This window comes from Talaromyces stipitatus, genomic scaffold (genome assembly GCF_000003125.1).
Source record: "Talaromyces stipitatus ATCC 10500 scf_1105507295487 genomic scaffold, whole genome shotgun sequence".
In the NCBI taxonomy this organism is placed as follows: Eukaryota; Fungi; Ascomycota; class Eurotiomycetes; order Eurotiales; family Trichocomaceae; genus Talaromyces; species Talaromyces stipitatus.
This window is the reverse complement of record NW_002990120.1, coordinates 1807031-1829548: the sequence shown is the minus strand read 5'-3', so window position 1 is coordinate 1829548 and position 22518 is coordinate 1807031. Positions and strand designations below refer to the sequence as shown.

Genomic DNA, 22518 nt, shown 5'->3' with positions numbered 1-22518 from the left:
GCCCACATCAGCCCAGCCTTAAGTTACTGGTAGCCTTAGCGATCAGGCTGCAAGACTAACTCTAGCCGCCGCTAAAGAAAGCAATCAATCACCCTCGCCAACTTCCACTCCTCCATCATCATCATCATCATCATCGTCAACTGACTCTTTCAAACCTGACTGCCCACACTGTCCGCGTTTCTTGTGTTCTTGTTGTTTTTTTTCTCACTCAATAATCTACCCTTCTTCCTCTTTTTCCGTCTCCTCTCCCGCTTCGATCAATTACCGGGACGCGGGGTTCTGGTCACCACAACGCAAGCTTTAACCTAACCACTCTCACATCGCTGCTTGCTTGCTTTGGCTTGCTCGTCTTTCCTACTGTGCACTTCCCCGCCTGTTCCTTAATGTCGCAACATCCTTGACTTTAATCCAATATCAAAACACGCACCCATTCTTCTCAAAAAGGGGAAAAAGAAACAATTATTCTGTTCCAGGTCAGTCTATTCTTCGTATTTGATCTAATTTCTTTTGCCGCGTTGTCTTGGTTCCGACTTGGTTATTCCGGTGGTGATTTTTCCATGCCCTCGTGCGTTTATGATACCACCACCACTCTTCGCATATGACTGCTTAATGGGCAAACACAATCATTTGCTCATCCTATTGTTTTTATATACAAAGCTGGTCGTTTTATGCTTTTGGCTATCGCACTGTTTTGTTTGTATGGGCTGCTATCCCACTATTGATATTCACCCACACTTGCTATCAATCAGCGCCCTTCCTTCCCGCCAAACACAATTCTTCCTAGTCATCAAACGCTAATAATTTTGTTCCTCTTGCAGACTCCCACATACGCTTGGAATAATCCTCCCCGCCGCATCTTTGCTTTTCATTTCAACCTACTTTGCTACAGACATAACTGGCGGCTTTGAAAGATGGTAGACGGAGATCCAGGGTCACCCACCTGGAAGTTCACACAGTGAGTCGTCTGACTGATGGATCTATACAGAATCTGACATGGGGTAGATGTTTTGGAGATAAAGGTGATGTAGAGGATATCACAGAAGGTAGGAATGACTGATGCAACCTGTTAATAAAAAAAAAAAAAAAAAAAAAAACATGCTCATGTTATCTAGCGGATATCATTTCGACAGTCGAGTTCGATCACACAGGAAACTACCTCGCTACCGGAGACAAAGGAGGCCGCGTGGTATTGTTTGAAAGAAATGAAACGGTATGCCCAGAGACTCCTAACGTCCTATGGCCCTACTAATGTATACAGAAAAAAACATGCGAATACAAATTTCACACCGAATTTCAATCCCACGAGCCCGAATTCGATTACCTCAAATCCCTAGAAATCGAAGAGAAAATCAACAAGATCAAGTGGTGCAAACGACAAAATGCGTCCCATTTCCTGTTATCCACCAACGATAAGACGATAAAGTTATGGAAAGTGTTTGACAAGTCGTTGAAGGTCGTTGCGGAAAATAACCTGTCGCATGATCTCACGCCAGCTGGCGTGTTGGGTGGTGGTACCGCTCGTCCTCCGCACATCCACTTCAAGGATGCATCAGCGCTGAAACTCCCTCGAATGACACACCATGATACGGTCGTGGCAGCCGTTCCTAGAAGGACGTATGCCAACGCGCACGCCTATCATATCAACAGCATTTCGGTGAATAGTGACGGCGAGACTTTTATCAGCAGTGACGATCTCCGAATCAACCTGTGGAATCTCAATATCCAGGATCAGAGTTTCAATATTGTGGACATCAAACCTGCGAATATGGAAGAGTTGACGGAAGTTATTACGGCATCAGAATTCCACCCTACTAGCTGCAATTACTTTATGTATGCCAGTTCAAAGGGAACAATCAAGATGGCGGATATGAGGCAGCGAGCTCTTTGTGACGAACATTCAAAACGTAACCCTACGCCCAACCCTACATCCTTGTTTGTTAGGGCCATGCTGACACTCTACAGAATTCGAGCAGGAAGAAGATGCGTCGTCGCGATCGTTTTTCTCCGAAATCATCTCCTCCATTTCCGACGTGCGCTTTTCTCATGACGGACGTTACATCCTCTCGCGTGACTACTTGACTGTGAAGATTTGGGACGTCAACATGGAGCGCCAACCCATCAAGACAATCCCCATTCACGAACATCTCCGACCGCGTCTGTGTGATACCTACGAGAACGACAGTATTTTTGATAAATTCGAAGTTGTGTTTTCAGGCGATGCGGAGAATGTGATGACGGGTAGTTACAACAACAATTTCATGATCTATCCAACCGACCCAGACAAGGAGACAGAAGTTGTATTGCAGGCGGACAAATCGGCTTTCAAGGCCAAGAAGGTCGGGGTACCTACGCCAATTAATAAGAATGGAAAGAAGAATGGATCCAGAGCCAACAGTCCTGCTGGTGCAGGGTCCCGAATGAGAAAGGAAACCGACGCAGATCAGATTGATTTCAATAAGAAGATTCTCCATATGAGCTGGCATCCTTTCGAGGATAGCATTGCTATTGCGGCTACGAACAACGTGAGTTTCTTGATTACCTTATTTTGCCGTATCGATACTGATGTATTGGACAGCTTTTTGTTTTCTCAGCATTGTAATGGACGACGACAGGGTTTCTGATGCTGGCGTGGACATCTCGGCGTACTTACCCAGCTACTCTCTTGTTTCTAACATATCCTTTGCGACTCAGTGCATACTGACAAAGGTGAAAGTTACAGTATTGCATCCAGACAGAACTCTATACCTAAGCGACTAGTAGAATAGTCTTGTTCAATGCTAGATGACTTGGTTTTATTGTCCTCATCGTACTCCGTATGACTCTCCACTAGCACAGAAGACGTCATCAAAGCAAGCCACTAACCCGTTTAAGACGACAGGAAAAACCCTGCCAAAACTCACCAATCAACGACCTCATGATTAAGCTCCCCTCGGAAGAATATACTTCCGCCCCGGTTATCCCTCTTTTCTCCGAATGCCCGTCACCCCCTTTACTGCCAAAGTATACCGCCCGCCGGCGTCGCGCAGAAGCCTCCATACGAACTAACTCGCCGTGCGATTAGACAAGCAATCTCCTCTCCATCATAGCTTGTCGCAACTGTCTGTCTTGAATACAAACACACATACACAAGACTGAGACCTTTGAAGAAAGCTTATTGTTCTTTACTTGCCTCGAACGCGTTTTTTTTTCCTCCTCTCTTCTCGCCGTTTCACAAATCTATTGTTGCAAAGAAAAGTAGTCAGTCATGTTCGTGGCAGATCTCCCTTAGCCCCCCGGACTTGTTTTCTTCTTGCTTCAAGTTCTTTTCTTACCTTTTCGATTTTTGTGAGAGCTAGAAGGTGAGCTTTATTTGTCAGAGGGCATACAAGGCACTCTCGAGTTTTCTGTGACCTGCTGGGTCTTCCGGTTGTTTGTTGAATTTTCTTCTCTCATGATAGTATGAATCCCTCTGGGAACGACGGTTGGCACTCTTCGGCAGGAGGACCGCCCTCACATTCGAATATGGATCCATCTCGTCCTTTGGGATCTTATGGGTATGTTTATTCTCCTCCCCTCCTCTGTTTTTGTTTTGTTTTTTTTTTTTTCCTAATACTTGGTTCATGTTCTAACGTTCAGCTTCTCAACAGGCAAAACCCGTCCCAGCAGAATTCGTCTTCGCAGCAAGCCGGTCCTGTTCTTCCACCACCAGGTGGTAAGTCCCTTCTTCTTCCGAGATATTGTATACAATGGCAGAAAATTGTCAGAGGTGGCTGATCGATAACTGGTTAGGATCATACCACCCTGGTCAATCATCAGGACACTCTCTCCCTGGCCTAGCAGACCTAGCACAAGGCCCAGGCGGATCACATCAACCATCTCCATACGGCCAACATCCGCAACCTTCACATGGCGGCGGCCACTCCCTGCCCGGCATCGGCCAGGCCATGCAACACCCTTCCCCACAACTCAACCGCGATCGCGAGCGTGACTCCCGCGAGCGCGAAATGCTAGAAAGACAGCGACACGAAGACATGGTACACCGCGAGCGCGAACAACGCGAACGAGAACGGGAACACATGGAACGTCAGCGCGAACAACAACAGCAACAACAGCAACATACCGTCCAGAGCCACACAGGCTCAATCCCGATCCACCAACCGGTTGCTTCGAAAGTGCAGAACTCTATTCACGGACCAAATGGTTTACTTTCGAGTATTGGTGGAGCTGCTGCTGTTGCCGCTACTGCAGGGAATCCGCCGCCGCCGCAAGGTTCATTACAATCTGGTGGTGGTGGTCCAGCGAGTTTGTTTGGGGCTCAGATTCCAACGCACCAGGATAATGGTCCGAGACCGTATATGCAGCATCCTCAGGGACCCCCGGCGCAACAGTTGTTGGGGTTTAATGGTGCTGCGCCTGGTCAGATTCCGGGGAATGTCGCGGCTTTGGCACAGGGGCAGCAGCCTATTTTAAATGTGAGTGCACGCTAGCGTTATGAAACATACTTCAAGAAGTGATGATGGATGTGATTTAACTATTGGAGCTTATGACTAATGATGTATGTATAGGACGCTCTGAGCTATCTCGATCAGGTCAAGGTCCGCTTTGTGGAGCAGCCAGACGTGTATAATCGATTTTTGGATATAATGAAGGATTTCAAGAGCCAAGCGTAAGGAACTCCGTTTGAACAATTGTACATTATATACTGACAAATATAGAATCGACACACCCGGTGTCATTCAGCGAGTATCGAATCTATTCACTGGACACCCTGCCTTGATTCAGGGGTTCAACACTTTCCTACCTCCTGGTTATCGCATTGAATGTGGAACAGACGATAATCCAAATGCCATTCGCGTGACGACCCCTTCAGGTACAAATACTCTATCTATGGCCACCAGACCTCCTAGAGCATCTCTCGACTCTGAGGAACTGGGTCAATCTGCGGCAACACTAGCACCACCAGGCCGATCCGATTATTATGACCATTCCAGGCCGAGTTGGCAACAACCACAGCATGCACCTCAGCCGGGAATCGCCGGCTCATATTCTCCAAATAGTCGTGTGATTGGTGGTCTTTACGGTCAGCAAGGAGGCCCGGCCCCATCTCAAGAACACCACTATGAGTATCAGAGCCAGCAGGAGCAGCAAGCATCTGCAGCCTCCGCGGCTGCACTTCATCAGCAGGAACAGCGAGGCGTTGCGCAGCTGCAGAATGCCGCGGCTGTCACAGCTGCTGCCGGTAGAGGATCGCTATTGCAGGGATCTACAGGCACCGCAACTGGCCCTGGTCCTATGAACAACCTGGCTGGTATCGGCTCAAATGTCCTTCAAGGTGCTCAGGCGGATTTGAACAAGCGTGGGCCAGTCGAGTTCAACCACGCTATCAGCTATGTAAACAAAATAAAGGTAAGCAACATGCTTCTCATGAAGATTTCTATTTATTGACGAATCGCAGAATCGGTTCGCAAGCGCGCCAGAGATTTACAAGCAATTTCTTGAGATCCTGCAAACATACCAGCGAGAATCAAAACCTATCCAGGATGTTTACGCCCAAGTCACCCAGCTTTTCCACACTGCTCCTGATCTCCTTGAAGATTTCAAGCAATTCCTCCCTGATTCTGCGTCTCAGAACAAACAGCAAGCACAAGTTGGTCGACCGCCCATTGATGAAGCTGCTCCTACTAGCAATCTGCGAGGCGACGTTCCATATCCAGCTACCGGACCACACTCACAGCTTCCTGGCCGTGATGTGAAGATGCCGCCCATGGGACAATTCAATGTAAAGGACTCCAATAAAGAGACCAAAAAGCGTCGCGGTGCTCCAATCAATGTGGCTACGATGGGTGCTTCTGTTGCAGGTCCTTCTGCTGATGCTGCTAGAATGGGTGATTTGCAAGCCAATCGTGCAGGTAGTGTTCAAGCTGCTGGAATGGTCAAGGTGAGTCAAGAAATCCGCCACAAATAAAACTTTGCTAACTTCTATTCAGAGGGCCAAAACCCACCACAACAAGCCGATGCCAGCTGATGGCCCTGCAGTGTCACCAACTCTGGTGCCTGCTCTCCCTGAGCCAATCCCGCCAACGTTTTCCATTATGCCCAACAGTGACGAATTCGCTTTCTTTGATCGCGTCAAGAAATTCATTGGCAACAAGCAGACCTTTGGCGAGTTTCTGAAACTTTGCAACCTCTACTCCACCGACCTTATTGATCGCAATATTTTGGTGAAGAGGGCAGCAGGTTTCATCGGATCCAATCCCGAACTGATGTCTTGGTTCAAACGGTTTGTCCATATGGACGAACCAGAAGATCGCGTTATCGACTTGAAACCAAAGCAGGAAACTGGTCTAGTCAATCTTGCTCACTGTCGGTCACTTGGACCCAGCTATCGTCTGCTTCCTAAGCGCGAACGACAAAAGCCATGTAGTGGTCGAGATGAGTTGTGTTACAGTGTTCTCAATGATGAGTGGGCTTCTCATCCAACATGGGAGTCTGAAGACTCTGGCTTCGTGGCCCATCGCAAGAACCAGTTCGAGGACGCGCTTCATCGTATCGAAGAAGACCGTCATGACTATGATCATCATATTGAGGCCTGCGTGCGGACTATCCAACTCATCGAGCCTATCGTTCAGCAATTTACTGTCATGTCTGAAGCGGAGCGTGCTGCCTTTACACTCCCTCCTGGTCTCGGTGGTCAAAGCGAGTCGATCTACAAGCGAGTCATCAAAAAGGTGTATGACCGCCAACGCGGCGAGGTCATCATCCAACAAATGTTTGAACGCCCATGTCATGTTCTGCCGGTTCTGCTGTACCGTCTAAAGCAAAAATGTGAGGAGTGGAAAGCTAGTCAGCGCGAATGGGACAAGGTCTGGCGCGAACAGATGCAGAAATGCTTCTGGCGCAGTTTGGATCATCAGGCCATCACCAACAAGGGCTTGGATAAAAAATTGTTCTCGTCCAAGAACATCCACAACGAAATTCAAGCGAAGTATGAAGAAGGCAGAAATCTTCGCAAGAGCGGCTATCACATTCCTGCTCATCAGTTTGAGTTTGAGTTTTCGGACCCTGCTGTTATTATTGATGCCACCCAGCTGTTGCTCACGTACATCGAGCGCAATACGGGTTTTGGCCATGATCCACAGCGAGTTGCGGCGTTCATCAAAGACTTTGTGCCGATTTTCTTTGGTATGGATCGGGACACATTTCATATGTACATGAATGAGGTCGCGAGCAGTAATGATGAGACGGATGATGACGGTATGGCTGTCGATGGCGCGTCTACTCCTCAGAGCCGCCGTGCTGCTTCATCAAAGAAATTGGACCTTCTTCGTGATGTTCTTGAGCGTCGCAGTGATAAGGGGGCTCTCGTCGCAGATGCTAGTCGAGATGTGACCCCTGACGCGATCCTTGTCCCATCGACTCCGATTCCAGACCCCACAGAGCCCTTTGATGTGACTGAGCTGAAATGGATGGAACATCCTAATCAGGGCAATTTTAATCTTCAGCGCGAGTACAACCTGAACCAGTCATATGAGAAGAAGGTGCATCATTTGTACAGCAACTTGAACGTTTACTGCTTCTTCCGTTCCTTTGAGCTTCTTTACAGCCGATTGCTTCGGATAAAACTCAATGAAAAGCAAGCACATGAGGATGTCCGTCGCCAGCTTCTGCCCAAGGCTGCTCGGGAGCTTGGAATATTGGAAAAGACTCCTGATCAGTTATTCTACGATGCCAGCCCTACGGCTAATCTGTATCAACAGATCGTTCGTATGTGTGAGGAGGTTATTAAGAATGATCTCGAGGCATCGCATCTTGAAGAGACGCTGCGTCGGTTTTACCTCAAGAGTGGCTACCAGCTGTATAATCTCGAGAAGATTCTGAGTGGCATTGCTCGGTTTGTCGCTACCATCTTCAATGCTGACGTGAAAGATCGCAGCGCCGATATTGTGAATCTTTTCTTCAAGGAGAGGGAGAGAGATGAGACTACTCATAACCAAGAGATTCAGTATCGCAAACAGGTTGAGCGAATGGTCAAGGATGGCGATATTTATCGTGTTACTTATGTAAGTCTACAATCGAATGCGTGATGACTTTGGTACTGACGAATGCAGAATCCAACCACGCAAAAGGCGCTCGTACAACTCCTCACGGCAGAAGATAGCACATTCGAGAACGAAGAACTAAGCCAAGAAGCTCGCTGGTCATACTATGTCTCGGCATACACCATGCGCGACCCAACCGAAGGAGTCTCATTCTCCCAAATGCGCATGCCTTTCCTTAAGCGTAACCTTCCCGCCAAACTCGAGCAAGACGAGGAATATAACCGCTACTACCGTCGCCTAGTCCATCATGACGGCCTCATCATCCGCATCTGCGCGAATAGTTACCACATCCTCTACGAACCTGGTAGCTACGACTGGTGGTGGCGCCCCACAGCTTCTAGTCAAGAAGAATCCGAAGAGAACGTCAAGGAACTAGCAGTCGTTAAAGAGCGACGACGCGATCGTTTCCGCGAGAAATTTATTAATAATCCTGCCTGGGCTCATGGATTGAGTAAAGATGAAGTCGATGCGTCGAATCAGAAATTCCGTGCTTGGGTCAAGGATCCGAATGTGTCTGAGGATATTGATATGGAGACTGGCAAGGCTGCTGTAGATGCCAAGGATGAGGCTACTAACCCTCCTGCATCCGATGAAGTGGCAACTACTACTACTACGGACACAAAAGAGAATGAAGAAGATGCTGATATGCCAGACGCCGCTGAACCGGAAACCAAGACTGAGGAGGAGTAGTTACTAGTTATTCTTCTCTATTTTGGGGATACATATGACATCTGTGCTATCGAATTACTATGATTCTCTGATTTTCTTTAGCTGGTTTGGTGCGGTGATCTGGCGTTTTTCTGGCGTTCTCATCTTTTTTTCCATTTCGCTGGGTGGTGCTACTTCAACACGAACATACAGCATTCGTAAACGAGAAACTCTTACATATGGGAAGGACGGAACAATTCGAAAATTCAGTAAGAAAGTGCTTTTCTTTTCTCTTCTTTTTTTCTTTTATTAGGGGGCTTGGCTTATTGGCGAGGGAATGGAATGAATAGGTATTTGATCTGGTTTATTTGCTTTCTGTTCTAGTCCTGTTTTGTTTGTGATATTAAGAGAGTGTATGCATTACAATAAATCATTTCTTTCTCCTTATATAACTTAGTATGTAGTTCTATAGAAGTGTTCATACTTGACCCTCCAAGCCTGATAAGTACGATCTTATCGATAAGGTAATAGATAAAGCTCTCCGTCTAACCGATCGAATTACCCGGCGACATAACCGAATCCTGCACATTTCGGCCCGTTTTTGCCTTCTCGGGCACTCCTTTTTTTGGTCTTTTGCTTCTTCGTGTGTGTTTGGGGAATTTCTTGCTTTATGGGGTATTGTGGGACTTGTAATGAACTGGTGTGTTGGGGAATACGGAGTGCATACAATGTATGTAATACAGATGGGGTATGGGGATGTATTCTTGTCTACATATTGAACTGAGTAGTGAGGGCTGCTATTCTTAGCTATGTGAGGGGTAAGATTTCTCTTCTTTGTTCTACTTATGGATCTTTCTTTGTGTTTAACTGTCTCAGTCTGATATATGTAGATTGCCACATGAAACATGTGCTCTGTACTATAGTAAGCGTAGAGGATTAAAATTGCTGAATGGGTTACGTCACTGATAAGTCTTCATGGTTATGTCAGGGAGGCCTGAGGCCAAGACAGACAAACTGTATATTCATTAGGTATAACTATGCTATATAAATATCATCTATCTGAGCACATTCAGTTCATTCCGGAAACTATCAGATGGAATCATCAACGATGTGATACGATGCGATATGTTGTGAAGCTGCAAAAAATACAGCTACCCCACCAGGTAAGCTTCTAATTGGCCAATGGATCTGCCCGGTACCGTCATACGAGGCGTGTTTCTTATAAGTTATAATAATCTTCTTCCTCTTCTTTCTCTTTCTTCTTCTTCTTCTTCTTTTTCACTACATCCTCTCTTGACTCCAGTCGTTAGTCTTGATTGATCTTGTCCTTCGTACAGATTCCTCTCGATACCTACTGCGTCGTAGATAGACGAGAGCCTATCGATCCGGACCACTACCATCTCCACTCCACTCTTCCTCCACCTCTTTTCTGTCTATCCCTCTTTCTCGCTCTCTATTTTGTGCCGGAGACGTGCGGATAGATTGCGACAGCTTCTTTTCTTCGCATTTCTTCCTTGTTTCTATTTCTTTTTTTCTTCCTTGAATTCTGTATTCGCGCAATGGCTGCCTCAGCTCTGCTCAAGAGCCGGGTCCGCCGGCCCTCGTACCTCAACAAACTCGCCAAGGCAGAGGATCTGATTGACCTCTTTCCTCATGGATCGTACATTGGCTGGTCTGGATTTACTGGTGTTGGATATCCAAAGTGAGCTCTCCCCTTGTCATGTACCTGCTACGAGCGAAGCTAATTTTTGTTTAATAGGAAAGTGCCAACTGCTCTCGCAGACCATGTCGAGAAGAACAACCTGCAAGGAAAACTCAAATACAGCCTCTTCGTCGGAGCTTCATCTGGCGCCGAAACAGAGAATCGGTGGGCTAGACTTAACATGATCGAGCGTCGTAGCCCTCATCAAGTCGGAAAGGAGATTGCCAAGGGAATCAATACTGGAAATATTCAGTTTTTTGATAAACATCTTAGCATGTTTCCTTCTGATCTTGTCTATGTTAGTTGTCTCTCCGATACGGGATGCGAGCGGAAGATGCTGACTGAATAGGGCTGGTATACGAAAGATCGTCCTCATAACAAGCTTGATGTGACTGTCGTCGAAGCTACCGCTATCACTGAGGACGGTGGAATCATTCCCGGCGCATCCGTTGGCGCATCACCTGAGTTGGTGCAAATGGCCGACAAGATTATCATCGAAGTCAACACTGCTACTCCTTCTTTTGAAGGTCTTCACGACATCAGTCTTTCTGACCTTCCCCCACGTCGCAAACCATACCTCATCCTTTCTCCCGAGGATCGTATCGGCACACCACATATCCCGGTTGATCCGGAAAAGGTCGTGGCCATTGTCGAATCGGATTACCCTGATGCCACCATGCCCAATGCCCCTGAAGACGAAAGCTCCCGTGCCATTGCGCGCAACTTGATCGAGTTCCTGCAGCACGAAGTCAAGCACGGCCGTCTTCCCGAAAACCTTTTGCCCATCCAGTCTGGTATTGGTAACATCGCCAACGCCGTCATCGGCGGTCTCAGCCACGGCGCCAACTTCAAAAACCTGAAAGTCTGGACTGAAGTGCTTCAGGACTCGTTCTTAGATCTGTTTGACAGTGGCCATCTCGACTTTGCGACTGCAACTTCCATTCGCTTCTCGCCAGACGGATTCAAGCGATTCTACGATGGATGGGAACGCTACTCACCAAAACTCCTCCTCCGTTCACAACAAGTCTCCAACTCTCCCGAAATCATCCGCCGTCTCGGCGTCATCGGTATGAACACTCCTGTCGAAGTGGACATCTACGCCCACGCCAACAGTACCTGCGTCATGGGATCACGCATGTTAAACGGCCTCGGCGGCTCCGCCGATTTCCTCCGCAGCGCCAAATACAGCATTATGCACACCCCCAGTACACGACCCACCAAAACCGATCCCACCGGTGTCAGCTGCATTGTGCCCATGTGCACCCACGTCGATCAGACAGAACACGACCTCGACGTCGTAGTCACTGAACAAGGTCTCGCCGACGTCCGCGGTCTCTCGCCTCGTGAGCGCGCCCGCGTTATTATCGACAAGTGCTCTCATCCAGACTACAAGCCCATCTTGCAGGATTACTTTGATCGTGCGGAGTTTGAGTGCTTGAAGAAGGGTATGGGTCATGAGCCGCATATGCTGTTCAAGGCATTTAATATGCACAAGAATTTGGCGGAGAATGGGACTATGAAGATCAAGTCTTGGGACTAGATTTGTCTGATTGACCTGCCTGTCTGGTGATTATTAGGTTAGAGGCAATTTTGTATTGTATGATCAAATTTGGATAGAAGAGTAATACATTTGATTGATGTAGTACCCTTTTAGCACGTGACAGTAGTCTCGATAAGCGTACCGTCAGCTGTGCAGACGAGGTCTAGACGTATTTGACATATTCGCTACCACATCGAACTGTATTTGGGGCATTCAAGCTCTTGAATCCTGTTGGACGGTGACAATTATAGAGCTTTTCGGCTCAAGAGCGTTATCATCACGGGCAGCCAGGGTGGTCGAGAGCAGGACTCGGGACGCGCGCAGTATTGTTGTCTGGTTAGGAGGAAATACATAGCGACCTTGAGCGATGCACCCAGAAAGAGTACCTACTACAAATGACACGACACGATCAGGGCATGAATCAGACAAGAAACGACTACAGCCTTGGAATGACCCAAGGTCCAGCATAGAGATCTTCCAAGTTGCTTGTATGAATTGGTTCTAGACGAACTCTACCTAGAATCTGATATGAACAAGTCCTTACCCTACTGAGATACTAGCCGACGTATACACCTGATTGAAAGACCAAGGCACAGTCGTGAGGCAATCAACGTCCATAAATTGCATGGCCAATAAGTCTGAACCGAAAATTATAATCAAGTAAATCTACCCTCAAGAACTTAAAAGGTCGGAATAACCTGGTGTTTTCGTTTTTCCCTCGCGTATAACCCCGTTTGGGCCGTAGGTCGGCTATTTACCGGATTCGGAAGTTTTCTCTTCCTTTCGGTCTTTTCCCCGCGTTTTTATGTGTACCCCATACCGGCCTCTCCACGGGGAAGAAGAGTCTCTTAAATGAACTAATATATATATAAAAAGGACTCATCCTTCTCAGGTCTCAATGTGTGTCATTTCCGATAGCCCACTTTATACTCTCAGTTCCCATTGCATACTAGATCTCTCGAAATGGGTGGATTCCGCGCGGTAGAAGACCGGCCTACGCCAAAGGAGGTGTATAACTTTCGCCTCTACTCTGAGGCGATTGTTATAGCTACCGGATCATTGCTGTACATGAACACCTTCCCCCAAAAATTTTTGAGAAGGAATTAATGCTAATTTATGGATGTGTGCAGATTTGGATACGACTCAGCCTTCGTTGGCACAACAATTGCACGGAAAAGCTTCAAGCATGATTTTGGAATCAATCCCAAAACGGCCAATAGTACTTCTAGCAACATCACCTCTGCGTTTCAGGCGGGGGCGTTTTTTGGGTCGTTGTTTTCGTTTCTTAGTACGTCTCAGATCCTTGAGGATTATTTGGATAGTAACTGACAGATATAGTCACTGAACGAGTTGGTCGTAAATGGGCCCTTCAGATCAGTGTTCTTGTCTTTACGATTGGAGCTATACTCATGACTGCTACAACTGGTCAACTTGGGATGATCTGTAAGACACCCTCTCCTCTTATCAAAATCGGAGTACTTATTATTTACAGATGCAGGACGAGTCCTAACCGGCCTAGGATGCGGCGGCATCACCTCCGGTGTCCCCAGCTACATCGCCGAATTATCCATCCCTTCTATCCGTGGTATTCTAACCGGATTCTTTGAGATTGCATACCAAGTTGGATCCGTCGTGGGATTCTGGATCAATTACGGCATTAATCAGAACATGGATCAAACTAAATCTATTACTTGGCGGATTCCCATGGCATGCCAATTGATCCCTGCTGGTATCCTACTTGTTGGAGGGTGTTTCCTCCACGAAACGCCGTTGTGGTTGATGCGTAAAGGCAGAACGGAGGAAGCGTTTAGAGTTTTGGAAGAGCTGAGACGATTACCCGTTGATCATCAATACATTCAGGAAGAAGTTGCCATGATTCGTACCAGACTTGAAGAAGAGGAGGCAATCTCTGCGAGGTACGGATCAGGTCAATGGGCGTTTTTCCGCGGTGCCATAAACGAGATGATGCGCAAGGGTATGCGGAATCGTGTGTTGCTTGTTTTTTGCGCTTTTGCGTTGCAGAATATGTCTGGTGCGGCTGCTATTAATTATTATTCGCCTACATTGTTTACCTCGTTGGGGATTACGGAGGTGTCTTTGTATACTGGTATTTATGGTTTGGTTAAAGGTTTGTTCCTTCTTCTTGCGACACGAAATATCTGAAGATGGGGTATAGGCTAACTGCTGATAGCCGTCGCGTCAATCATCTTCTACATCTTCTTCATCGATACTCTCGGACGCCGAAACCCCGTCATCGTGTCTTCCATTGCATGCTCGCTTTGCCTCTGGGTTGTCGGCGCATACGTCAAGATTGGGGATCCCGCCGCTACTCTCGCGGCCGGTGAACAACTATCTTCATCTACTGCTGCCGGCGGCAGAGCTGCTATTGGATTCATCATGATTTACGCTATATTGTACGGCTCCAGGCCCTAAACTGATTGATTGCATACTCACTATTACTACAGCTGGTCTTTCGGTCTCAACGGTATCCCCTGGATCGTATCGGCCGAAATCTTCCCTGGTGCTTTGCGAAATGTGTCCGGAACATGGGCCTCTCTTGTTCAATGGTTCGTCCTCCTTCCTCGCTTCTAGACACGGCTGTATACTAATATATGTGTAGGGCAACTCAATTCACAATCACAAAATCCCTCCCCTACATTTTCACCTCATTTGGTTATGGAACATGGTTCTTCTTTGCTTCTTGGATGCTTCTTGCTACTATTTGGTCGTTTTTCTGTCTTCCGGAAACGAAGGGTCTTACGACTGAGCAGATGGATGAGATTTTGTGAGTTTTCTTTTTTTTTTTTTTCCCTTCCCTTCCCTTTATTTCGTGTGGTTATGAGTTGGGAAGTGACTAATTATGTTTCTAGTGGTTATTTGCATGAACAAGGACGTGGGACATTGGCACAAGCTAAGGGGTTGACGGAGGTTGTGGAGGATAGGAAGGGTTCGACTAATCAGCATTATGAGGAGGTGTAATATGACTTTTTGTTGAAACAATTAGGGCACTCCCGACGTCCAAATGAGGGACGCTGTGTACTATGAGAATGGGAATGAGATCCATGGAGGCTGGGATGTATAACTATGTAGCCATGGAGAATTGTATACCAAATCCAGTGAACCTGCTGTCATTTCGTCCGGCCTGTGTTTCCAAGTGTCAATTGACCACAAGCATCTAAATGATTCTACAGTAAAGAAACTGGCTAGAACGAGCAGGAAGTCTCTCAGGGCCCAGGCGAATATATCAGGAGTGAGTTCGATCTAGAGATGAAGGCACCTCCCGTCCTATACATTAATGCAATTTAGGATTAACAAATTGGATACTGTTCAATTCCATATTAAAATCATTCAAACTGATATTAGTGGAAGTATGGAGCGGCCTTCCTTCGTTATCACACTGGCCATTCTCTGATTCAAAAATATATGAAATACCCACCAATAAAACCCCAACCCCAGCCCTAATCCACATCAACCCTAGCCTGCAACGGTAACAATCTTCTAACCAACCAATTAAAAGTATCAGCTGTCTGTGTAGCGCTATGAGGCTGCTTCTAGTCCTTTGGATTGGGTCGCAATGCTTGCTTTCAAGTTTCAATGTGCATTCTTTAACCTGATTGGAGTAGGTCGCTAAGCTTTATTTATGCACTACTATTTAGGGGAGACCCCTATGTGGTAGAGGAGGTCAGAGCCACGCCATGGTTTATTTCCCCGCGTGATGGATATGAAAGTTTCCTACATATGAATTTTAGGGATAAGTGATGTGTTATGAGTATACGATTTTGAAAGGATGCAGTGAGTGGATTTATATTTCTGTGTTTATGGTGTGAAGAGATGAATATTGATGGCCGCATATCCGTTCTTTGAAAGCGATTGAACCCTTCGAACAACCCAGATACGAACAAAACTCAGCAGCAACGACGCAAAATGGCCACAACTACGACCACTGTCACAACCACTGTCACAACCGAAGTCACAAATCACCCTCAGCCGACGACTCCGTCTCCCCGCAGCGCTCCCATCGGCATTATCATCGCCATAATCATCCTCGGTATCCTCATAATAACAGGCGCAGCATGTATAGGTCAATGTTACCTCTCGCGTCGCCGCGCGCAAGGACGAGGCGAAGATCCGGGGTCGTCGGGGGTTGGGTCGTTCTTCTGCAGGAGGAGGGGTGGTCGTCTGCCAACGAGAGAAGCGCAGGGATATGGGTTGGAAGATGTTTCTGGTTCGCAAGGAGGAGGGGATGGGAGAGGGAGGGAGTTTTATAGTGTTGTGCCTGAGGAAAGGGGAGTGGATGAGGTTGATTTGAAAGGGGGAACGGTTGGGATGGTGAGATATTCTTGATTTGGTTCGGGGAGGATCCCAGTTTTGGGTGCTATTTTGTGTATAGGAATGTCGTATATGTATATGCTGTCTTTCGGCATCTATGTAATGCCATCGATGATTCAATCTCGAAAGATGTCTCGGGCGTATGTTCGTGTGTCGAGCACGTTGTTCACGTACAGTATCGACCTAGGTAAGAAATGCGAGACATATGAGCATGAGGCTGGCTATTCTTCCCAGCTAGTAATGTTGGATATACCAATGTCTCGTGTATCTACAGCGTACTTCTTCCATAGCAGTATGTTAGAATAGAAATGCATATCCAGCAACTGTTCCAGTCAGCAGTTCACCCAAGAATCCATCAATAAAGTCAATGTAATCTCATCGTTGAATGGCACATTCGGTACCATCTCATCAATAGTGCACACTTCGATCGTGGACGTATTGCGAACCGACGACTTCAGCGATATACACCAAATACTGCAGTCAATTCGAACAAACGAGACAAAGAAGAATTCCGCGATTAGAAGAAAACTCAGTTGATGTTGATATTCGATAAATCACATGACTTCCGTGTGCGATTAGCTCATCGACCTTTTCAGCTGCTCTGGCATGCCCCAAGGAGCACATTAATTCCACCCACATCGATACACATGTATAGCAGAGCATGATAAGTTTGTCAGACAATGAAACCCGAACGGCCGGGAATGTTTTAGCCTCATCCAATGCGAAAAATGTACATGGTGTGTAGAAGAGGTTCATCGGATCTCCCCGCGAGAAAAGAAAACTTACCACTGGCACACCCTCGGCGCCGAAACAATCACATATAACACCACCAGAGAATTATCGTATATTTTCGACTCTACGTGCCTAACAACGTCATATTATACCCGAAAGATCAAATTTTGAAGGTATTCATATGACTTCCACTCTATCGGGGCGCTCCGAAGTTTTCCGTTGTCTTTCCTTTTGTTTTCTTTTCTTGTTAGTGGTTGATATCGAATGATCATGGCCCGAAGATGTGTTTGTCGGACTCGAGAGACGGGAAGACTGTTGTATAACCCCGGGGTGGTGTGATGTATTCATTTCAAGATGGTTCGAGGCATAGGGCTGGGGCTTGAGTAGATAGATATAAAAGGTGCCTGAGGACGAGGCCATTCGGTATTTATCTAGACACAACACACAATCAAACAAGCATTAAACACTGCGAGTACATACCAAGTCTCATCTCCTCTCATACCTCAACCTCAACTGCGCTCAAAGACCTACCAACACAATGCCATCAAACGACCACAAAAACTACGATCCAACCCAATCAATGGCCAACCCCGGCATGAACTACTGGGTTCGCTCAACACCACCAACACAAAGCACACGCCGCAATGCCGCTGGTCGTGGACTGTTTTCGGGTCTACAGGATATGAAACATTATAATGTTGATGGTGGTTGGGCCAATAGACATGTTGTTGATGAGGATGTGCATGGGAATAATGGTTCGTTGTTTGGGTGGTTTAGTGGGTATGTTTCTCTCCTTTTCTTTTCCCCCCTGGGGTCGAATAAAGACTGATTGGCATAGATTCTTTTCGAAGTGAAATCGATCGAGGTGGATATGATCCCGGAAAGTTGGATTGGGATATCAGAAGATGAAAGACGGAAGAGCTCGAGTGACGGGCTATTGAACTGTATATAGGCTGTTTGCCATGTTTGTATTCTGCTGGGCGTTATCGTTGGTGTTCAGGCGTGCATAGCTATTGCACAATGTCATTTCACTTTTCTTCAATGGTTATTATTCCGTATATCCAATGTTGGAACCGTGTCGTACATGTTCTGTTGTCGACTCTCGCAAGTAGTGTAACAACGGGGAGTGATATGAACCCAACCTGGATACTGAAGTTGTTGTTTGTGATATGTCCATGCCTACGAATTCATATCAGTTGATTGACATTCATCTTGGATGTCAACAAGACACGAGCATCCTTTGAAACAGTGCCTCGTGTCAGACAAGGCATCAATGATGACCGAACGAATAACTCTCTGCCAACCCAAAGATGCAGCGGGTGCATATCCGTCACGGTATCGTTGCAAAATAGCATCAATTCTGGCCTAATCAGGATATCTAGAAACTCCCTAGGATGCTATCGGCACCATGTACGAGTCATTCAATGATTGAAAAGAGATCAACCGATAAAAATAGTCATCTGTTGCACTGACATGATCGATTGTCTGGTTCATCAAGGCAAAGACACCAGCAAACAAGCTCTTTAGCAGCAAACTGGCATGCACTAGACCAGCACAGACGATTTTCAGAGATCTCCAACTTCTGGACTCAACGGACGAGTCTGGCCTTGATCATTAAATTAGGATCATCGTTGACCATTGCGTACGACCGGTCGAGAACTGTTAATCTGCCGAGACTGTCAATCCTCTCATGTCAAGATCTTGAGTTCCAAACACAATACCAGCACGTTCAGTCTTCGAAACCTGATGTCTTTTTGGTACCCCATATGCGTCACACCGTGTCTTTACACCCGCTGAGAAACCTCTAACTTTGCGGCTGACCTCCACTCGTTTCATGTTTCAGTTCGGCGGTGATGGCGGCTGACTGAGATTCTATGTTCTTGGCACTGTATTTTCCCATGTACGTACACCATACTATTCGGTACTAACGGGGTGGATAGAAATCTAGAGAAGCGAGGGTCCATTTCCAATCGATCAAGGAGATTGAACTCATTGTAGTTGAATGTACGTACAGCCTTGAACTAGCCGAGTCGGACTCTGTAAAGGACAGGATTGGTTGCGCGGGGGGATCGGCGGTGGCGCATGTGTTCTATTGACCCCTGTAACTGAGAGTTGTACAATTGCGAGGGAGATATCAAAGGATCGATTGATGTATGACAGTTATCGTGAGTTGTCCGATCATAGCAAGGTCTCGATCGGAGTCGACAGTGTTGTACGTGGCGTGCTGTCAGGGAGAAGGGAAGAGGCGGAAATGAGGTGAGGAAATTAGCTGTGTCCTAATATGGTTTAGCGTCAGGAACAGCACGCAGGGTGGAGTTCTTTAGACAACTCCACCCAATAATAGACAGCCTCGGCAGTCTCCTTTTGCTTTTCTTGGCCAACTCCTTCCTTTATTGGCAGTCAACTCAGCCAATCAGCCAATCAGCACAGCGGCTGCTCGCTTCTCCGCAGACGCTGATTCGTGCAGGCTGATTACTAACTGAGCCAGCACACAACATCCAGCCCGACCGAAATGCTGTATCAGTATATTCTGCTGAATACTGAATACAGAGGATATGCTTGGGGTAACTTGGTTATTGGCATGCCTTGATATCTGCCATTATCTGGTAGCGCTACTCCAGACAGGGGAACTACTTACATTTAAGACAAAAGCCAAGTCACAGCCAATTAGGACTGTCCGGTGCCTGAGCAAAGCGCCAGTCTGATTAAGCGGTAACTTGGGCGTAATATCCCGTACGAACAAAGGAGAACCATCAATGGTTGGCGGTGTTTGCATAGTATCTGCTAGTAAACAATACGAGCCTAAATCAGCCACGCAGGGACAATGGGCGAATCTCCGTCCGCCGCGAAATTGGGGTTCCCCAAACGGGGCAAAACGAGTGGCCGCCAGCCCCTGAAAGCCAGACTCGGCGCCTTTGGCTGTTCCCACTCAATGCCTCAGGCCGCTCCTTTCCTTTTCCCTCTTTACTCGCTGTTGTTCCTCCTTCTCTTCTCTCTCTTTTCTTCTCTTTCCTACCCACACCTTGACTCTTGACGAGCATCACGACTCATCGTTTGACCACCGCTTCACTCGTTCAGCGGGCACTCCTTACGACAAGGGAAGATTATTTCAAAGCACGAGAATATCGATCTGTTCTGTCAATTTGCAAGCTGTTGAGCGTACACATATCCGGTATCGAAGATGAAGGCCGCTTTCTGGACCGCCGCGGCAGCCCTTATGGGATCGGCCATGGCCCATGATCACCACCACCGCCATGAGCATGCTGCTCTTCACCGCCGTGGAGGTGCTGCTGCTGGTGGTGCTGGTGACGAGACTTGCGGCTGCTACACCAGCGTTGTCACCTACTGGGGTGCTCCTACTCGTGAGTTCCATCAGCCTTGTAAAAGATGACGAGAGATTTGTGGAGAAATATCTCGTACCACTCAAGATCGGAGAACTGACAGAAACAGTCGTCCAAGTCACCGAGAGCTCTACCCCAGCGGCTCCTGAACCAACTACCACCTCAACCAGCACCACCACTCTGCAGTCGACCAGCTACAGCACTGTGACTGTCCAGGCATCGACCTCAACCCCTGTCGTTCCTCTCCCAACAGCCTCAGTGACTGTTTTCCCTACTCCTGGTACTTATACTATCCCAGGAACCACCGTCACTGTTACCTCCTCGACTGTTGTTCCTGAGGCAACCACCACTGTCGTCCCCAGCGGTACCCACACCGTTGGTGGTGTTACCACTGTTGTCGAGACCTCGACCACCGTCGTCTGCCCCTACGCTACTGTCAGCCCCGTTGGCAGCACCTTCACCAGCGTTATCCAGACCACCACCTATGTCTGCCCCAGCGCTGGTACTTACACCATTGCTCCCATCACCACCACCGTTCCAGCCAGCACTGTGATTGTCTACCCAACTCCTGCCACTGTCACCCCGGGCACCTACACTCAGCCTGAGCAGACCGTGACCGTTGTCTCCACTTCCTACACTTACGTCTGCCCATTCGCTACTTCATCCACTTCCACTCCTGCTCCTGCCCCAGCCGCTCCCACCACCACTGCTGCTCCTGCTCCTGCTCCTGTCGCATCTACCTCCACTTCTGTCGCTCCTGCTCCTGCTCCTGTCGCATCTACCTCCACTTCTGTCGCTCCCGCACCTGTTTCTCCCTCCTCTACTTCTACCTCTGCTCCTGCTCCTTCCCACACCTCAACCCCCTCAAGTGGCTGCGGCTTGGGTCAGCATGATCAGTATGCTGTCACATACACTGGTTACACCCACGACACTGGTGCTTGCATGAGCGCCGATCAGGTCCTGCCCGAACTGAAGAACATCCAGGCAAACGGTTTCTATGCCATCCGCATGTACTCCACTGACTGCAACCAATTGGAGACTGTCGCCTCCCAGGCCATTGGATTGGGTCTAAAGGTCATCCTCGGTGTCTACATTGACGGCAGCGGCGTCAGCTCCGGCCACAGCCAGGTTAGCGACATTGTTAACTGGGGTAAGTCCAACGGCTGGGATGGTGTCGAGTTCATCTCTCTCGACAACGAAGCTCTAAGTGACGGATTCTGCTCTGCCTCTGATCTCGCTGGTTTCGTTTCTTCCGCCAAAGAGACTATCAAGGCCGCCGGCTACTCTGGTCAATTCACCGTCGCCGAGCCCCTCAACGTCTGGCAGAGCTCTGGCTCCACTCTCTGCAGTGTTGTCGACTTCGCCTCTGCCAACCTCCAGGCTTTCTTCAACAGTGATGTTGCTGCTGAAACCGCTGGTGACTTCGTCGCTAGCGAGGTTGAGATCCTCAAGGGTATTTGCAATAACGACCAAGTCTTTGTTAGCGAGTCTGGCTGGCCCAATGCTGGTGACAGCAACGGCAAGGCCATCCCTGGTGCTGCTGAACAAAAGGCTGCCATGGATGGAATCCGCAAGTCCATTGGATCCATTGCCGCTCAGTTCTCTTACAAGAACGACCACTGGAAGAACCCTGGTTCTTTCGGCGTTGAGCAGTTCTGGGGTATCAGCGACATTCTCTCCAACGCTGAGTAGATGCTGAAAACATCAGTTCCAAGTCATCCCATTCATATATATAACAGTTGAAATGAAAATGTCAAGGCTGGATGGGATTTACTTTTGCTCGATTCAGCAGGATGGCGTTTTCTTTTGCACTTGAAATATTTTTTCTTTATTGTCATTTAAAATAACTCTCTCCTTGGATTAAGCTCTTTTCGATTCGTTCCTGGTAATATACTTTGTGTGATTGTTTTTTTTTTTTCTCATCTGCTTCTCGACGTGAAGTTTCTTGTGTACGTTTATATATTGTGTTGATCCGTAGGAAGAGTTATTGAGTCTAGCATGCAATGATGTTTACAGAAATTATGAGAAGTCGATGTAATTGAGTTGTTTCGTAACGGTCCTGGGAATTCTCTTCTGAGGTTATATCTGTGGATATAATCGAAGCTGGAAGTTACCTAGATATCTAAATACCCAAGTTCCAAGAGGATT

At 47.5% G+C, this 22518-nt stretch overlaps 7 protein-coding genes across 8 annotated transcripts, besides 6 other annotated features; all 7 read left to right on the top strand.

Annotated features, from left to right (window-relative positions):
- Positions 1–113: 113 nt before the first annotated feature.
- Positions 114–139: a microsatellite.
- TSTA_058730 (protein phosphatase PP2A regulatory B subunit, putative) lies at positions 115–2800 on the top strand. 2 transcript variants are annotated; one of them, XM_002487450.1, is made up of 7 exons: positions 115–473; positions 819–955; positions 1003–1043; positions 1113–1210; positions 1259–1904; positions 1963–2522; positions 2576–2800. In XM_002487450.1, exons 2-7 carry the CDS (start codon positions 912–914, stop codon positions 2597–2599), a joined length of 1413 nt encoding a protein of 470 aa, XP_002487495.1. In that variant the 5' UTR covers positions 115–473; positions 819–911; the 3' UTR covers positions 2600–2800. The 2 variants fall into 2 exon arrangements, with proteins under 2 accessions (XP_002487495.1, XP_002487496.1); XM_002487451.1 differs by lacking the exon at positions 115–473 and having other exon boundaries at positions 684–955.
- Positions 1072–1094: a microsatellite.
- Positions 2801–3501: 701 nt separating the features above from the next.
- On the top strand, positions 3502–9152 carry TSTA_058720 (transcription factor (Sin3), putative; the record flags this gene model as incomplete). The annotated part of the gene is made up of 8 exons (XM_002487449.1): positions 3502–3533; positions 3627–3691; positions 3769–4451; positions 4545–4645; positions 4695–5385; positions 5435–5917; positions 5967–8039; positions 8088–9152. The coding sequence occupies 8 exons, from the start codon at positions 3502–3504 to the stop codon at positions 8766–8768; spliced, it is 4809 nt and encodes a 1602-aa protein (XP_002487494.1). The 3' UTR covers positions 8769–9152.
- Positions 4072–4096: a microsatellite.
- An 809-nt stretch (positions 9153–9961) lies between the features above and the next one.
- Positions 9962–10006: a microsatellite.
- Positions 10007–10285: 279 nt separating this feature from the next.
- On the top strand, positions 10286–12072 carry TSTA_058710 (acetyl-coA hydrolase Ach1, putative; the record flags this gene model as incomplete). Its single annotated transcript, XM_002487448.1, has 3 exons — positions 10286–10428; positions 10486–10726; positions 10778–12072. 3 exons carry the CDS (start codon positions 10286–10288, stop codon positions 11966–11968), a joined length of 1575 nt encoding a protein of 524 aa, XP_002487493.1. The 3' UTR covers positions 11969–12072.
- Positions 12073–12800: 728 nt separating this feature from the next.
- On the top strand, positions 12801–14973 carry TSTA_058700 (MFS quinate transporter QutD). Its single transcript, XM_002487447.1, has 8 exons — positions 12801–13032; positions 13099–13256; positions 13307–13411; positions 13461–14096; positions 14160–14382; positions 14434–14535; positions 14589–14753; positions 14839–14973. The coding sequence occupies exons 1-8, from the start codon at positions 12932–12934 to the stop codon at positions 14945–14947; spliced, it is 1599 nt and encodes a 532-aa protein (XP_002487492.1). The 5' UTR covers positions 12801–12931; the 3' UTR covers positions 14948–14973.
- A 919-nt stretch (positions 14974–15892) lies between these two features.
- On the top strand, positions 15893–16312 carry TSTA_058690 (uncharacterized protein; the record flags this gene model as incomplete). The annotated part of the gene is made up of 2 exons (XM_002487446.1): positions 15893–16016; positions 16050–16312. The coding sequence occupies 2 exons, from the start codon at positions 15893–15895 to the stop codon at positions 16310–16312; spliced, it is 387 nt and encodes a 128-aa protein (XP_002487491.1).
- Positions 16313–17045: 733 nt separating this feature from the next.
- On the top strand, positions 17046–18233 carry TSTA_058680 (uncharacterized protein). Its single transcript, XM_002487445.1, has 2 exons — positions 17046–17809; positions 17868–18233. Exons 1-2 carry the CDS (start codon positions 17568–17570, stop codon positions 17881–17883), a joined length of 258 nt encoding a protein of 85 aa, XP_002487490.1. The 5' UTR covers positions 17046–17567; the 3' UTR covers positions 17884–18233.
- Positions 18234–20012: 1779 nt separating this feature from the next.
- Positions 20013–20039: a microsatellite.
- A 4-nt stretch (positions 20040–20043) lies between these two features.
- Positions 20044–22386, top strand: TSTA_058670 (cell wall glucanase (Scw11), putative). Its single transcript, XM_002487444.1, has 2 exons — positions 20044–20391; positions 20480–22386. Exons 1-2 carry the CDS (start codon positions 20211–20213, stop codon positions 22060–22062), a joined length of 1764 nt encoding a protein of 587 aa, XP_002487489.1. The 5' UTR covers positions 20044–20210; the 3' UTR covers positions 22063–22386.
- Positions 21044–21216: a microsatellite.
- Positions 22387–22518: the final 132 nt, after the last annotated feature.

Excerpts from the sequence above, each read along its gene's own strand:
- TSTA_058700 (XM_002487447.1), top strand. The coding sequence starts at position 12,932 with ATGGGTGGATTCCGCGCGGTAGAAGACCGGCCTACGCCAAAGGAGGTG. Across the intron at positions 13,033-13,098 it reads ATAGCTACCGGATCATTGCT|ATTTGGATACGACTCAGCCT; the intron begins GTACATGAACAC and ends GGATGTGTGCAG. Across the intron at positions 13,412-13,460 it reads TGGTCAACTTGGGATGATCT|ATGCAGGACGAGTCCTAACC; the intron begins GTAAGACACCCT and ends TATTATTTACAG.
- TSTA_058680 (XM_002487445.1), top strand. The coding sequence starts at position 17,568 with ATGCCATCAAACGACCACAAAAACTACGATCCAACCCAATCAATGGCC.
- TSTA_058670 (XM_002487444.1), top strand. The coding sequence starts at position 20,211 with ATGAAGGCCGCTTTCTGGACCGCCGCGGCAGCCCTTATGGGATCGGCC. Across the intron at positions 20,392-20,479 it reads CTACTGGGGTGCTCCTACTC|TCGTCCAAGTCACCGAGAGC; the intron begins GTGAGTTCCATC and ends TGACAGAAACAG.
- TSTA_058730 (XM_002487450.1), top strand. The coding sequence starts at position 912 with ATGGTAGACGGAGATCCAGGGTCACCCACCTGGAAGTTCACACA. Across the intron at positions 1,044-1,112 it reads TGTAGAGGATATCACAGAAG|CGGATATCATTTCGACAGTC; the intron begins GTAGGAATGACT and ends CATGTTATCTAG. Across the intron at positions 1,905-1,962 it reads TTGTGACGAACATTCAAAAC|AATTCGAGCAGGAAGAAGAT; the intron begins GTAACCCTACGC and ends GACACTCTACAG.